At 47.0% G+C, this 14357-nt stretch overlaps 1 protein-coding gene across 2 annotated transcripts in view; it reads left to right on the top strand.

The window, feature by feature from the left end:
- The window catches only part of FSTL4 (follistatin like 4), a 647263-nt gene extending 633329 nt beyond the window's left edge, over positions 1-13934 (top strand). The window contains exons 15-16 of one of the 2 annotated variants that reach the window (XM_025388001.1): positions 8360-8469; positions 10597-13934. In XM_025388001.1, the coding sequence (XP_025243786.1) occupies positions 8360-8469; positions 10597-11299 (813 nt within the window). In that variant the 3' untranslated portion in view covers positions 11300-13934. The remainder of the gene's footprint in view (positions 1-8359; positions 8470-10596) is intronic. The other variant, XM_025388000.1, reaches the window with a different exon arrangement.
- Positions 13935-14357: the final 423 nt, after the last annotated feature.

Below are 14357 nucleotides of genomic sequence, written 5' to 3'. Positions count from 1 at the left end.
AGGCTGGAGAATAGTGTCAAAGCAAGCAGCACATGTTGGCCAGTGAAGAAGGAGAAGCAGCAGCAATTATATCCATAAACAAAAGCCCCCTTACCAAGTGCTTACAGTGTGCTAGAGTACAGAAAAGTTCTATAATTTGCCTATGGTCCACCCTGGACAGTGTGGCTCTGGAGCCCAAACATCTAGCACTCCCTTGGGTAGAGCTTGGGCTCCAGAGATCCATGGGATCCCTTCCCCCATCAGCCAAGAAAGGTCAATAGCAACCCTGACTTGAGTAATTTGAGTATGCCCTGCACAGCCTTGCCCATCAGGGATCCATAAGAGGACTGCGCCCTATAAAAAGTGATTTGAATGCCTATTTTCTCAATTCTCCCAAAGATGGTGCATAGAACCATTCTAGGTGCACAGGAGAAAAGTTAATTCATTAAAAATAATGGATGCTTCTGGAGATTAGGGTCTCTCGCTCTCTCTCAGAACCCTAGGTGAGAAGGGCTGCAAATGGAGCTAACTCCCCTGTAGAACCCTCTGGAACCAAGACTGGCAAGAGGGCAGAAAGACCAGGGTCTGGAGATGCTTCCTCCTAGGGACTGACCACTTACCTGCACCTCTGCACCACTCACAACTTCAGTTTCTACACGCTGAGGCCACTGTCACACAGGGGAAGCCACCAACCATTCTTGGGCCCAATGAGCTGACAAAAAGTAGTAATAACCTATCAGAGAGCCTGGACACCAGAATAAAGGTCACTCAGAACAGAGTACCAGCCCAAAGAGATACAGCTGCCAGAAATACCAACAAAAAAAAATAAGAAAGCACTTCAGAAAATTCAAGGGGAGGGGCCACCAGAAAAAGAACAAAACAGATTTCGCAGTTTAAAACTGCAATAGATGAGTTGGAAAATGTGAACAGGCAAGATGACTCACACCTGTAATCCCAGCACTTTGGAGGCCAAGGCGGGCAGATAACCTGAGGTCAGGAGTTTGAGACCAGCCTCGCCAACATAGTGAAACCCCGTCTCTACTAAAAATACAGCAACTAGCTGGGCGTGATGGTGCGTACCTGTAGTCCCAGCTACTTGGGAGGCTGAGACAAGAGAATCGCATGAACCCAGGAGGCAGAGGTTGCAGTGAGCCAAGATAGCACTACTGCACTCCAGCCTGGGCAGCAGAGCAAGACTCTGTCTCAAAACAAACAAACAAAAACAAAAAATGCATGGTTTCTACTGAGACCCAAAATAGTAGCCTGAAAGATAAACAACAAAAAAAGCTCTCTCAACTCACAGAGCAAACCCATAAAGAGGTTGAGCCGTGAAGTGGGAAGAACAGAAGTTTAGAAAGAAAAGATAACTATTAGAATGGAGTCAAACATTAAATAAGTTTCCAATAAAATATTCAAGTTGAAGAAACTTAATCCTGTAGATTAAAAGGGATCTACAAGTTCCAGGCTAAACTGATGAGAAATGACACATCCCTTCACTAGTGATAAAGTTCCAGAACTCCAAGTTTTAAGGAAAACTAATCAAATTGACAGTGGACTTCTCACCTGCAACAGGAGCTGGAAGACCATGGAATCCCATCTACATGCTCCAAGGGTTCTATTCCCAAGCAAGGTGTCATTTACCTGTCAGGACAAAAGAAAGATATACGGGTATGCAGGAACTCAGGGAGCCCATCACTCATGGGCCACACCTAAGGAAAGATACTAGACAAACATCAGATGAGCCAGATTAGAGACATCAAGGTGGACAGAGATAGTGGCAAGTAATGAACCAGGAGAGGAAGATCTAAAATTAAAAGTAAAATGGATGAGGAGAGGCTATCTGGAACTGTGCAGTAAGTGCTAGGTGAGGATATTTGCATTACGAGAGAGACAATGAAAGAAATTCTGGTACCAAGCTGTAACTAAAGATAAATTATTTCAGTAAGAAGAGTAGGAGCCAGTTACAGTGGCTCATACCTGTAATCCTAGCACTTTGGGAGGCTGAGGCAGGAGGATTACTTGAGCTCAGGAGTTGGAGACCAGCAGGAGCAACGTAGCAAAACCACGTATCTACAAAAAAAAAAATACAAAAATTAGCCAGGCGTGATGACGCACCTGTAGTCCTAGCTACTTGATAGGCTGAGGCAGGAGAATCGCGTGAGCCCAGAAGATGGAGGCTGCAGTGAGCCAAGATCATGCCACTGCACTCCAGCCTGGGTGACAGAGTGAGACCCTGTTTCAAAAAATAAACAAAAGTAGGGAGTATGCAGAAAGGGGGAGTAAAAATACTCAAAACCTTACTTTAAACCTCACTTTCTTGGGATAAGAGAGGATACAGAGAATGTTGTTTGAAATTGGTAGTTGAGAAGTATCTCATTATACCAAATATGACTGAATTCTCCAATTAAAAGCAGAGATGAGCTGATTGGTTTTAAAAACTAGCAATAAATTTTTTCCAAGAAACACACATAAAGTGATAATAAAAGGTTGCCCTTAAAGGGGTGAGAATAGTGATGGCAGGTGAACAAAAAAGTATGCACGCATGGTAGTATCAGGCAATGTGGAATTTAGGGTTAAGAGCACTAAGCATGTTGAGAGACAGTAGGTGCTGAACAGCTGATCTATATCAAACAACATAACAAATACATAAAACAAGAGTGACACAGAAGAGCTTGATTTAAAATATACTTAAATAGTACATACAAAGGAGACAAGATGAGAGGAAAATTGAATATAAACAAGAAGTTTGCTTTAATAAAAATATAGAAAGCCTTTCATCAGTCAAATAGAATTTTTTAATGTCTACAATATCACTAAAGAAACTTTAAATTTTTGTAAAAGTAGATGTTGTAAACTATATTTTCTGAGAATTAAGAAAACATTCCTGGATATATCTATTGGATCAAAGAGGAAATTAAAAGGAAAACTACCAATGGTCTCAAAAGCAATGAAAAAGAGACTATTTTGTAGCAAAATTTACAGGATATAGAGAAGGCTGTACCAACTAATTACTGGGGCTTAAAAGCCTGAAAAGGAGGTATTTAAGAAATTGAAAGAGAACAAAAGTGGCAAGAAAGAATAGAGACTAAAATTAATAGAAAGCAAAACAAAAAAGATGAATCCTTCACAACTCCAATAAAGAAAAAGGCAAACAAAAATAGACAAAATGAGGAATGAGAAAGGGAATTTTATTGCAGATACAGGGGGATGAAAAGACTTGAAAAATAGGCCAGGCGCAGTGGTTCACACCTATAATCCCAGCACTTTGGGAGGCCGAAGTGGGTGAATCACCTGAGGTCAGGAGTTCCAGACCACCCTGGCCAACATGGTGAAACCCTGTCTCTACTAAAAATACAAAAATTAGCTGGGTGTGGTGATGCGTGCCTGTAATCCCAGCTACTCAGGGGACTGAGGCAGGAGAATCGCCTGAACCCAGGAGGCGGAGGTTGCAGTGAGCCGAGATCGCGTCACTGCACTCCAACCTGGGTGACAGAGTGAGATTTTATCTCAAAAAATAACACTACATTGCAACTCTGAGGCAACAAATTTTAGAACCTAGAGGAAATGAGTGAATGCTTGCAAAATGTTAAAAAAATAAATAAATGACTTATAAAAAGAGAAACTTGAACTAGAGCAATTACCATGGATTTTTTAAAGAAAAATCTACCACAGAAAAATGTACAGCTGAGTTTTGTCAAGTCCTCAAGGTATAGATAATTTTACTTAAAAAGACCATAGGGTGAAATAGTACAGTTCCTTAGTTTGTTTTAAATAGCCAGTGTAATTGTGATTATAAAACCTGATTTAAAATAGTATAAAAAATAAAACTGTAGACTAATCTCACTTATAAATACAGAGGCAGAATTCTGTTTTTAATTCTAACATCCCATTAGAAATAAGAGTCCAGGATGAAAACTCAAATTGAATACGTTTTGTGGGGTTGCGCTAGTTTTGCTCGGGTTGTTCTGAATCCCATTCATTTCCTAATTCTTACTGGATTCCAAAGCTTTGAGGATATTTTTTAAGAAGTTCAGGCTTATGATCCTTAGTAGTACAAGGATTTGTCTGGTTTTGAATTTCATGGGCTCAGTGATTACAAACAAAGAGATGCAAATTACCACTGTTTAAATAGTTTTACAGTATTTCTAAAGATTTGATATTGAAACTTAATGTTTATATTCACTGAGCTCCTAAAGAAAATAGAATATAAAGTTTTCTTTGGGAAAAGTTGACTCGTTAAATTCTTTTTAATTGAATTCAAAATAAAGCGCATTGAAGCCCCATGGCTTGTGATTTTTTTAAATGAATAAATTGTGAAGAATTGGTTTTGGTTATAGGAATGACTGGGATCCAAGAGATGACTTGGACCCATGTCCTTGTCTAACATACAAATCCAGGAATATTATGGAAGGATAATTTATTCTTTTATTTTTATTTATTTATTTATTTTTTTGAGACGGAGTCTCGCTGTGTCACCCAGGCTGGAGTGCAGTGACCAGATCTCAGCTCACTGCAAGCTCCGCCTCCCGGGTTTACGCCATTCTCCTGCCTCAGCCTCCCGAGTAGCTGGGACAACAGGCACCCGCCACCTCGGCTGGCTAGTTTTTTGTATTTTTTAGTAGAGACGGGGTTTCACCGTGTTAGCCAGGATGGTCTCGATCTCCTGACCTCGTGATCCGCCCACCTTGGCCTCCCAAAGTACTGGGATTACAGGCTTGAGCCACCGCGCCCGGCCGATAATTTATTTTAAAAAGGGAGTTTCATAGGAGAGATGCAGGTGTATAAACAAACCACTACACACACACACACACACACACACACACAGAAAAAGACATAGAACCCAGGAATGTGTGCAAATGCTCAAGCAGGGAACACATTCCCAGGATGCAATGATGGTTCACTGTCAGGAAATCAGTCAATATTATTCATAACACCAACAAATTGAAAGAGAAAAATGTAAGATGTTTTCAATAATACTGAAAAGACATTTAATTAAATACAGCAGGCATTCTTAATAAAAAGCCTAAAAATAGGAATAGAAGGAAATTCTTTAAATATAATAAAGACTACTTCTCCAAAACCAATAACCAATAGTTTACCTTTGCCTAAATGACTAGGATATGTATTATCATTTAAAAAAGTATGAAATCATTTGAATAAACCTACCTTCACCACTGTTGTCTAGGGTTAAAGAAACCAGTGCTTACAAAAACTGCTCCTGGAAATTCAACTGGCGTAGCCTTTGTAGTGAGCAATTGGGAAGTGTGAACCAAAAGCCTGAAAGAGTAATTTTTTTATTTTTATTTATTTATTTATTTACTTGAGACAGAATCTCACTCTGCACCCAGGCTGGAGTGCAGTGGCACAATCTCAGCTCACTGCAACCTCCTCTTCCCGTGTTCAAACGATTCTTGTGCCTCAGCCTCCCCAGTAGCTAGGATTACAGGTACACGCCACCACACCCAGCTAATTTTTATATTTTCTGTAGAGATGGGGTTTCACCATGTTGGCCAGGCTGGTGTGAAACTCCTGACGTCAAGTGATCTGCCCACCTCAGCCTCCCAAAGTGCTGGGATTACAGGTGTGAGCTACCATGGCTGGCCAGTGAAAGAGTAATTTTTGATCCAGCAACTTCTCAGAATTTTTCCAAAGGCCATAACCACGGAAGTGGACAAAAACTGAGCTATGACATTTTTAGTCTCCCACAAATACAATGTTTGTTACTGCATTGTTTGTATTTGCAAGAGATTAAAAATAATATCCTAATATTGTTTCTAAATATCCAACACTGAAGGAATTGTTGAACACACTTTGGGAAGACTACATGAACGTGTTTGTACAAATGAGGCTCCCTCCACCAAAGCCCTCCTCAGCACCCAGGTTTGGAACATTTGGCATCTTTTCCGATGCTGCCCAGCACTCTCTGGCCCACCCGCTTTCTAAGGCCAGCTTTTAGCTGCCTCCCAGCCTGTCCTCTGGATACCAAGTTCTCCCGCCCCTCCACATGCCACTTCCCAGCTGGCTTCGTACACCCCTCTGAGGGAGATCCTGTCCCCACTCTGCCAACTGATGGGCATATCCTGAGATTCAGGCACACGCATACATCTCCTGAACCATGCCCATACAGCAGCAAATGTGAGGGGCTTGACAGTTATCTTTAGGGCACTGTGGGCCCAGCTGTGTGTTAGGACTCAAGAAAAAGCCAAGGAGGAACTCGTGACTCAGAGAAACAAGGCTGACATGCCCACATCAGTTCAACGGCCCGTGGCACTGCGTTTTGATGAAGTAACCTCTGAATATAGGGTGTCAGAGCAGTGAAGCATGAATGACGCTGACCGATGACAGCCTGTAATTTTCCATCTCTGCTGTGAGCTAAAATGACAGGCCTGATATCAAGCAATGATTGCATGGCTCCTTGGAATTCCCTGGCATTTTCTTTTCAGACTCTCTAAGATCCAGTTTCCTAATGCTGATATTTTCTTAACACCCACTTCTATGAGTTTTTTTCTTATGAACTTGCCATAGAAGTAATCATTTGGCTTCTTTTAAAAAATCAGAGAAATAACCTAATGCAACGTGAGGACTGCCTCAAGCCTGAAAATCATGGCTCGCATCACTCCAGCCAGCACTCTGCCTGCCGACTGCAGAGGAAAGCAAGACCAAAAAAGACACAAGCCTCCAGCCTGCCTGAGGAGGCAGGCCAGGTGCTGTTTGTTTTGTCATAAAAGTAAAAGCCAGAAGGCAGTTCCATTCCTAAAAAGTAGAAGCATCCAGAGCTCTCAGCCATGGGAGTCAGGAGCTCCCACCACAGACAGCTCTCACCCTGCAGGCCAAGCCTCAGGCTGCAGAAATCGAGACCCTTCTTTCTACACATATGGCCACAATATCATGATCAGATAGTAAAAGTGTCTCACCCGCCGGGCGCAGCGGCTCACGCCTGTAATCCCAGCACTTTGGGAGGCCGAGGCAGGCGGATCACAAGGTCAGGAGATGGAGACCACAGTGAAACCCTGTCTCTACTAAAAATACAAAAAATTAGCTGGGCACAGTGGCGGGCACCTGTAGTCCCAGCTACTCAGGAGCCTGAGGCAGGAGAATGGCGTGAACCCGGGAGGCACAGCTTGCAGTGAGCCGAGATTGCACCACTGCACTCCAGCCTGGGCGACAGAGCGAGACTCCGTCTCAAAAAAACAAAAAAGTGTCTCAGCTTCCCGTTCGTGGGCTCAGCATCTGCCTCCTCTCCTGCACAGATGGTCTGGGCTTCTCCTCAGGGCCTGTAAGTTGGCCAAGCCCCTCATCAGGCCACTAGTCTGCTGCTGTCTGGGCAGTGGCCTAGAACTTGAAGGCTGATGAGCATATGCAGAAGGCAGGAGGACACAGGCTGGCTGGCTTGGCCTCACTAGCTGACAGAGGGGCTGCCCAGCCTGACCACAGGGGTTTCATGGCAGGGACTCCGGACCACTCACTCATCCTATGTGACTTCACACACCACCTGGCTTCTGCTCGGAGCTGCCATTGTGCCCTCCCTGACACGTGGGTGCAGCTGGGACACACACCAGGGAAAAGCTCTCCTCTCCTCCTGCCGAGTCCACAGGGGAGAAAGGGTTACCTCCAGGGAAACAGAGGCGGCCGTGCTCTGTCACTACCAACTTGTACAAGGCACAGGGCCCAATTGTTTACTTTCTACAGCAAGTCTCCTCTGTAAGACCAGGACCTCTTCCCAGCATTCTAATTGCAAGACATCTAAACAGCCCAGCATCTCAGAGTGGCATCCCGTAGGATGTCTACTGTCTTTCGTCAATCCTGGAGTGGTACCTCAGAGAACGCCTGTGAGCAGCATCCGACAGAGACTACCAACAAACTGGCCCAGGCATCTGGCACCAGAGAAAAAGGAATTCCCAGTAGACAGTTCCACCACGTGACATTTTCATGATTGAAAGCCCTCTCCCTCTTTCCCTAGCATGGCTTACATGTTGAGAAGGTAGGATTCCTCATTGCAAGAGGAGGTGGTCTCTGAGCAACCACAGTGATGTTTCCATTCCGGGGACTTCCCTTGGAAAGCCCACCCCCACCCCTCAGGTTCTCGCTCTGCCATCATGGCGGCTGACAAAGTGCAACAAGGCAGGCGTAACCATGGAGCAAGGGCAATCCGGGCAGTCAGTCCTGTCCCACCACTTCCTCTTTCAGGAAGAACAGGCCCCTTTCTAGGATGTTCCTGAACTGCTCCCACTTTGCTCATGCCTCTTCCCTGATACTAAGGTTAGTCATCTCTCTCCCAAGCACCCCTCTGCCAGGGTGTCTCCACCTGACCATACAGGTGTCTCCAGGTTCAGCCCCCACCTTCATGGGCCCTCACTAGGACTCCCACTCTGTGTTGTAGGTGATCACAGAAGCCAGCGCCGGCCAGGACCAACACCTCATCCGCACACCCTTCGCAGGAGTGGACGACTTCTTCATTCCCCCAACGAACCTCATCATCAACCACATCAGGTGAGACTGGCCCATGATACCTCTAAGGCACTCCCCGCTGCAGCTCAGCCCTGCAAGAGGCAGCTTTGCCCAGCATGGGACCTACTCATTCCTCTGTCTCCCCTACTCCTCCTATGCTGAATTTGGACCCCATCACGAAGGAACAGAGAAGGTCCAGTAAAACAGACCCAGTGCCTAGTCCTCTTGCCTGGGGTCAGTGACTCTGTTATAGTGAAGGCACCCAGCTCCTAATGCCCTCAGGGGCCCAGAAAGGTCAGGAAGTCCCATCCTCAAGGTAAGGGCAGCAGAGGAAAGAAGGAAACAGTAGCGGTAAATTGAGTACCCTCTGCTTGCTAGACACAAAAATTTAGTCCAAGTGGTCTTAACCCCTATGTTATAGATAAGGATCAGAGAAGTTAAGACACTGACCAATGTCACCCAGGTAGGAATTGGCAAAGTCAGACTAAATGTAAAGCCAAGTATTGTTTCAGTGCACCATTCTTCCACGCTCCCATCTAACCACAGCCCATAATACTTTAGGAACCCCCAGAGCATCTGTGCGAGAAGCCCACAAAGAGACAAGGCTTCCTGATTGCCATGGTTTGCCACTACCTAAAACAACCACCCAATAATAAGATCCATGGTCTCAACTGCAGACCTCGGCCCAGCATGGTCAGTCCCCATCCCTATTCACTTCAGAGAGCCCCCAACATCTTCTATAAACTTACCACTGCCAGACGACCAAGCCTGTCTCTAAGCCATCAAGACCCCAAATGTCTTGTAGCACTATTTATACCTTTCTATAATCCACCATCAAGCACCTCTCTGCAGAAAGAAGTGATTCGTTTTTGCAAGCTGATGCTGGAGATGTACCCATTCACCCTTACCCAAGGAAGAAAGCCACTTTATGAACCCTCTCACTGCAGAGAGAGCCTTTGCAAGAGCCTCTGAGAGTATATTAAATGGTGAAGCCCTCGTAAAGCAGCTGTATTCAGCTGGGGGTCGGGCACACTCAGAGGCTCTGTAGTTCCTGTGTGTGGCTTTTAACTTAAAGTTTCTTTTAAGAGCCAAGTTTTCTTTCTTGCTATTTCCATGCTCTGATTCTTTAAGGATGCTTTAAAGATACGCCTTGGAGGGAGTATTTTCCTCCACTCTGGAGTACAGTTTTTCTAGAGAAAATTACAGAAGAGATTCTGCTCTGTTCCTGTAAGTGTACACAGCACCAAAAGGCCTCTGTGAGCAGGGGATTTAGGCACAGGCTCTCAAGATCAAAGGGAAGTCCTGCCTGGAGCCAGGCTTTTCCATACTTCCAACCAGCCTCCAAAGAGGAATTTTAGAAAATCCAGATGTGAGCAACTCCCACCTACCTGAGCCCCTCTGCTAAACTTCCCTCTTTGAATCTTCCCAATAGCCCTAGGAAGGAGCTACCCTGGCTAGAGTCACTGAGGCTCAGAGAGGCAAGCAGCCTGCCCCAGGCTCTGCAGCTAGTGGGGCAATGCGCCGGCACCAGGCCATCTGGCTCCGGAGGGAAAAGCTGTCCTCATCCCCAATGCGCAGGGTTCTTCCTACCCACACCACCATTGTGGCCAGAAAAGAGACTACCCCTGTATGTTTCCCTTCCAGGGGAAGAGGGTACTAATAGGAAATCTGCACTTGTTGGGCTGCATCTGCATCCTCAAATTCTAACTTGCCAGTTAGTCTAGAAAACAGCGAGGATATAGAACTCATATCTTTGTAACAGGCAGAATCGGGGCAGGGATCTCTTGCCCTTTTCCTCCATGCTCACCATCCAGACACAGACTCGCCCCTTTCCAGCTGTCATGGGCCTCAGGGAAGCAGATCATAGGCATTACAAAAGGAGAAGCAGTTGAAGGGCCTCTCGCCTTCCTCCACAATCATTTCCAATGATGAGTGCATGTTACAAGAGCATCAACCCAGCAACATTTGTAACTCCACTGCGTTTGGGTTGAGATCATAGATAATTTCTTTATGAAGACATCCCCTGCAGAATGATAGATCTTATTACTAAGCTATTAGATCACGAAGGATTATAATAAAGGGAAAAGGCAGAAGATGTAATTGGTTAAGAAAAATGACAGATTCCCCACCCCTGGAGGTGACTTCTGACCTCAGTTCTTCCCCTCCCAGGTTTGGCTTCATCTTCAACAAGTCTGACCCTGCAGTCCACAAAGTGGACCTGGAAACGCTGATGCCCCTCAAGACCATCGGCCTGCACCACCATGGCTGCGTGCCCCAGGCCATGGCGCACACCCACCTGGGCGGCTACTTCTTCATCCAGTGCCGACAGGACAGCCCTGCCTCTGCTGCCCGACAGCTGCTCGTTGACAGTGTCACAGACTCTGTGGTTGGCCCCAACGGTGATGTAACAGGCACCCCACACACATCCCCCGACGGGCGCTTCATAGTCAGCGCTGCAGCTGACAGCCCCTGGCTGCACGTGCAGGAGATCACGGTGCGGGGGGAGATCCAGACCCTGTATGACCTGCAAATAAACCCAGGCATCTCAGACTTGGCCTTCCAGCGCTCCTTCACTGAAAGCAATCAATACAACATCTACGCGGCTCTGCACACGGAGCCGGACCTGCTGTTCCTGGAGCTGTCCACAGGGAAGGTGGGCACACTGAAGAACTTAAAGGAGCCACCCACAGGGCCACCCCAGCCCTGGGGGGGCGCCCGCAGAATCATGAGGGACAGTGGGCTATTTGGACAGTACCTCCTCACACCAGCCCGAGAGTCTCTGTTCCTCATCAATGGGAGACAAAACACGCTGCGGTGTGAGGTGTCAGGTATAAAGGGGGGGACCACAGTGGTGTGGGTGGGTGAGGTATGAAGGGCCCAGAGCAGAGCCCTGGGCCAAGGAGCACCCCCTAGTCCTGACACTGCAGCCCCAAGCAGGTGCGCTGTACATTTTTACAGACAAAAGCAAAAACCTGTACTCGCTTTGTGGTTCAACACTGGTCTCCTTGCAAGTTTCTAGTATAAGGTATGCGCTGCTACCAAGATTGGGGTTTTTTCGTTAGGAAGTATGATTTATGCCTTGAGCTACGATGAGAACACATGCTGCTGTGTAAAGGGATCATTTCTGTGCCGAGCTGCACACCGCGTGACCTGGGGACATCATGGAACCAAGGGATCCTGCTCTCCAGGCGGACACCTCTGTCGGTTGCCTTCACATAGTCATTGTCCCTTACCGCCAGACCCAGCCAGACTCCGCCCTGATGGAGTGGCCCAGAAGCAGAGGCCGAGCAGGAGCAGGGGCCTCCCTCCCGAACTGAAAGCCCATCCGTCCTCGCGTGGGACCGCATCTTCTCCCTCGCAGCTGCTTCTTGCTTTTCTTTCCATTTGACTTGCTGTAAGCCTGAGGGAGAGCCAGCAAGACTCACTGCATCTTGGGGGATGGGGAAATCACTCACTTTATTTTGGAAATTTTTGATTCAAAAAAATTTTTATAATCTCAAATGCTAGTAAGCAGAAAGATGCTCTCCGAGGTCCAACTGTATCCTTCCCTGCCTTAGGCCGAGTCTCTGGGGGGGTCACAACCCCCCTATTCCACAGCCAGAGAGAACAATGGTCATCTAAGAATACCAGCCCTGTCAACTATTGCCACCCTGCTTCTCCAAGAGCAGACCAGGCCACCTCATCCATAAGGACTCGGTTCTGTGTTGGGACCCCAAGAGACCAGGACGAGTTCTGTGTGCCTGCTTGTCAGCACAGAAGGGAGACATCTCATTAGTCAGGTTCTGGACCCCAGATTCAGGGCAGACTGGGCTTGCCTGGCAAGGTATGGGTGGCCCCAAGGCTCAATGCAGAAACCCCAGGGACACGAGTGGGGCCAGGTGAGTTCCTGAAGCTATACCTTGTCAAAACAGATTTATTTTTCCTGCCTGTGGCCTACCCACTCATCTCTGGTACCCCATCCCCGCATCAGCACTGCGGAGAGAACACATTTCAGCAAGGGTTTTCTTACCCACATTCCCCAGTCAACACACACACCCTGCAGAAGCCAGAACAGAGGGCCACAGGCTGGCACCACTGCATTCTCCTCACGTGTCTCAGGCTGTGGTGACTCTCAGGTGGTCATCGAAGAAGTACAACCCACACAGCCCTCTGGAGACTGCCTAGATCAGAGACTCAGCAAAAACAGGCTCCCCTTCCCTCTCCCCCATATGAGTGGAACTTACATGTGTTCTGGTTTGAATGATCATTTTGCAAGCCACACAGATTGGGAGAGGTGATCTCACCACAGACATCTTTGCTCATTTGGCCACCTTCACCTACTGACATCACCAGGATTTTCCTTTGCCATTGAGGAACAAACCCTTTCAAGGAGAGGAAACCCTAGACTCTGTGTCACTCAACATCCACAGCTCCTTTCACTCCTGCCTGACTGCCCAAGCCACCTGCATCCCCCGCCCCAGCTCTCGTGAGATCAATCACTTGTCTTGTATGTCTCATGTATCTTGGTCCCCCAAATGCCTGTCCCCTGCGACTCCTAGGGGTGTGCCTAGACATGTACATCTGTTTTTTATTTTAAAAGATATGCTATGTAGATAGAAGTTGAGGAAGCTCACCTCAAAAGCCTAGAATGCAGTTTCACCGTTGCTGGGATGCATGGATGACACATCTCGCCCCTTTTATTTTTCCTGCCTCAATATCTTGATATGTTTACTCCCAATCTCCCATTTTTACGACTAAAATTCTCCAACTTTCATCAACTTCTCTTTTTGGAAAAATCTCAATTGTATCAGCCCCCGACAGAAAAAGGATCTCTGAGCCTAAAGGAGGAAAAGTCCCACCAACTACCAGGCCAGAACACCAGCCCTTCTGGGCAGCAGGATTCCTAAGTCAAAGACCAGTTTGACCCAAACTGGCCTTTTAAAATAATCAGGAGTGACAGGGTCAACTTCTGCAGCACCAGTTCCTCCCTCACTGTCCCTTTTATCTCAGAGTGTGTCTAAAAAGCATAGCTGCCCTTCACTGTCCTCAGAGTGCAGTTCCTGGAGACGGCAGGCTTAGGTCTCACTGACAGCATGCCAGACACAACTGAATCGAAGCAGGCCTGAAGCCTAGGTCAGGGTTTCAGGAGTCCAGCCCCAGGAGGCAAAGTCACCAATGCAGGCAGGTAAATGCTTTTTAGCAGGGAAACCAATAGAGTTGGTTGGGTGGGGAGTCAGGGGCAGGAGGAGGAGGAGGAGGAAGAAGAAGGCCAGATCGGCCTGCCCTTTCTCCCGTACTTCACCCCAGAAGAGGTTCATGGGACACAGTTGGAAAGCCACTGGTAGGAAATGCCTCACTACAGGGGGCCTCCTATAGCAAGCCCAGCCAGTAATCCTCCTAATGAACCCACAATTCACACTGATACCTTACGCTATTCAAGAAGTACTGACTTTACCAAAAGAATCATCAAGAAAGCTATTTACATAAACTCCCTCAGTCATTTTGAAATAAAATTAATTTCACAAAAATGCAATAGGTTTTTTTTTTCCCCCCCCAAAATGACAAATAATCTGCACCTGTGGTGACAGGAAGGCTTTGAAATAGGGGCCCTCAATCTTCTGCTCCAGTGGGCAGAACCCTGCATAAAGGCTCTGGGTCCAAAAGCCTACCCAGGCAGCCCCAGATGGATGACAGGAAGGGGGACTGTCGGCTTCTGGATGATGGCACTACCCGCCTGCATGAGGAGATTTGACGGGCGTCGCACCCACGGCCAAAGCCATCATCCCAGCCTCACCAACACTGACCTAGCCTACTCCGCCTGGGGCTGGCCCAGGCTTATTTCTTCAGTCTCCAAAACATTCGAGTGTCCTACTTTTCCCCAAGCTCCAGGAAGAAGCTGGAAGAGCCCTGTAAATCCTGGCTGCAGCCAACTACTAATACCAAACTTCAGG

This window comes from Theropithecus gelada, chromosome 6, assembly GCF_003255815.1.
Source record: "Theropithecus gelada isolate Dixy chromosome 6, Tgel_1.0, whole genome shotgun sequence".
Classification (NCBI taxonomy): Eukaryota; Metazoa; Chordata; class Mammalia; order Primates; family Cercopithecidae; genus Theropithecus; species Theropithecus gelada.
Note: the sequence above shows the minus strand (reverse complement) of the source record. Positions and strands in the feature narration are given on the sequence as shown.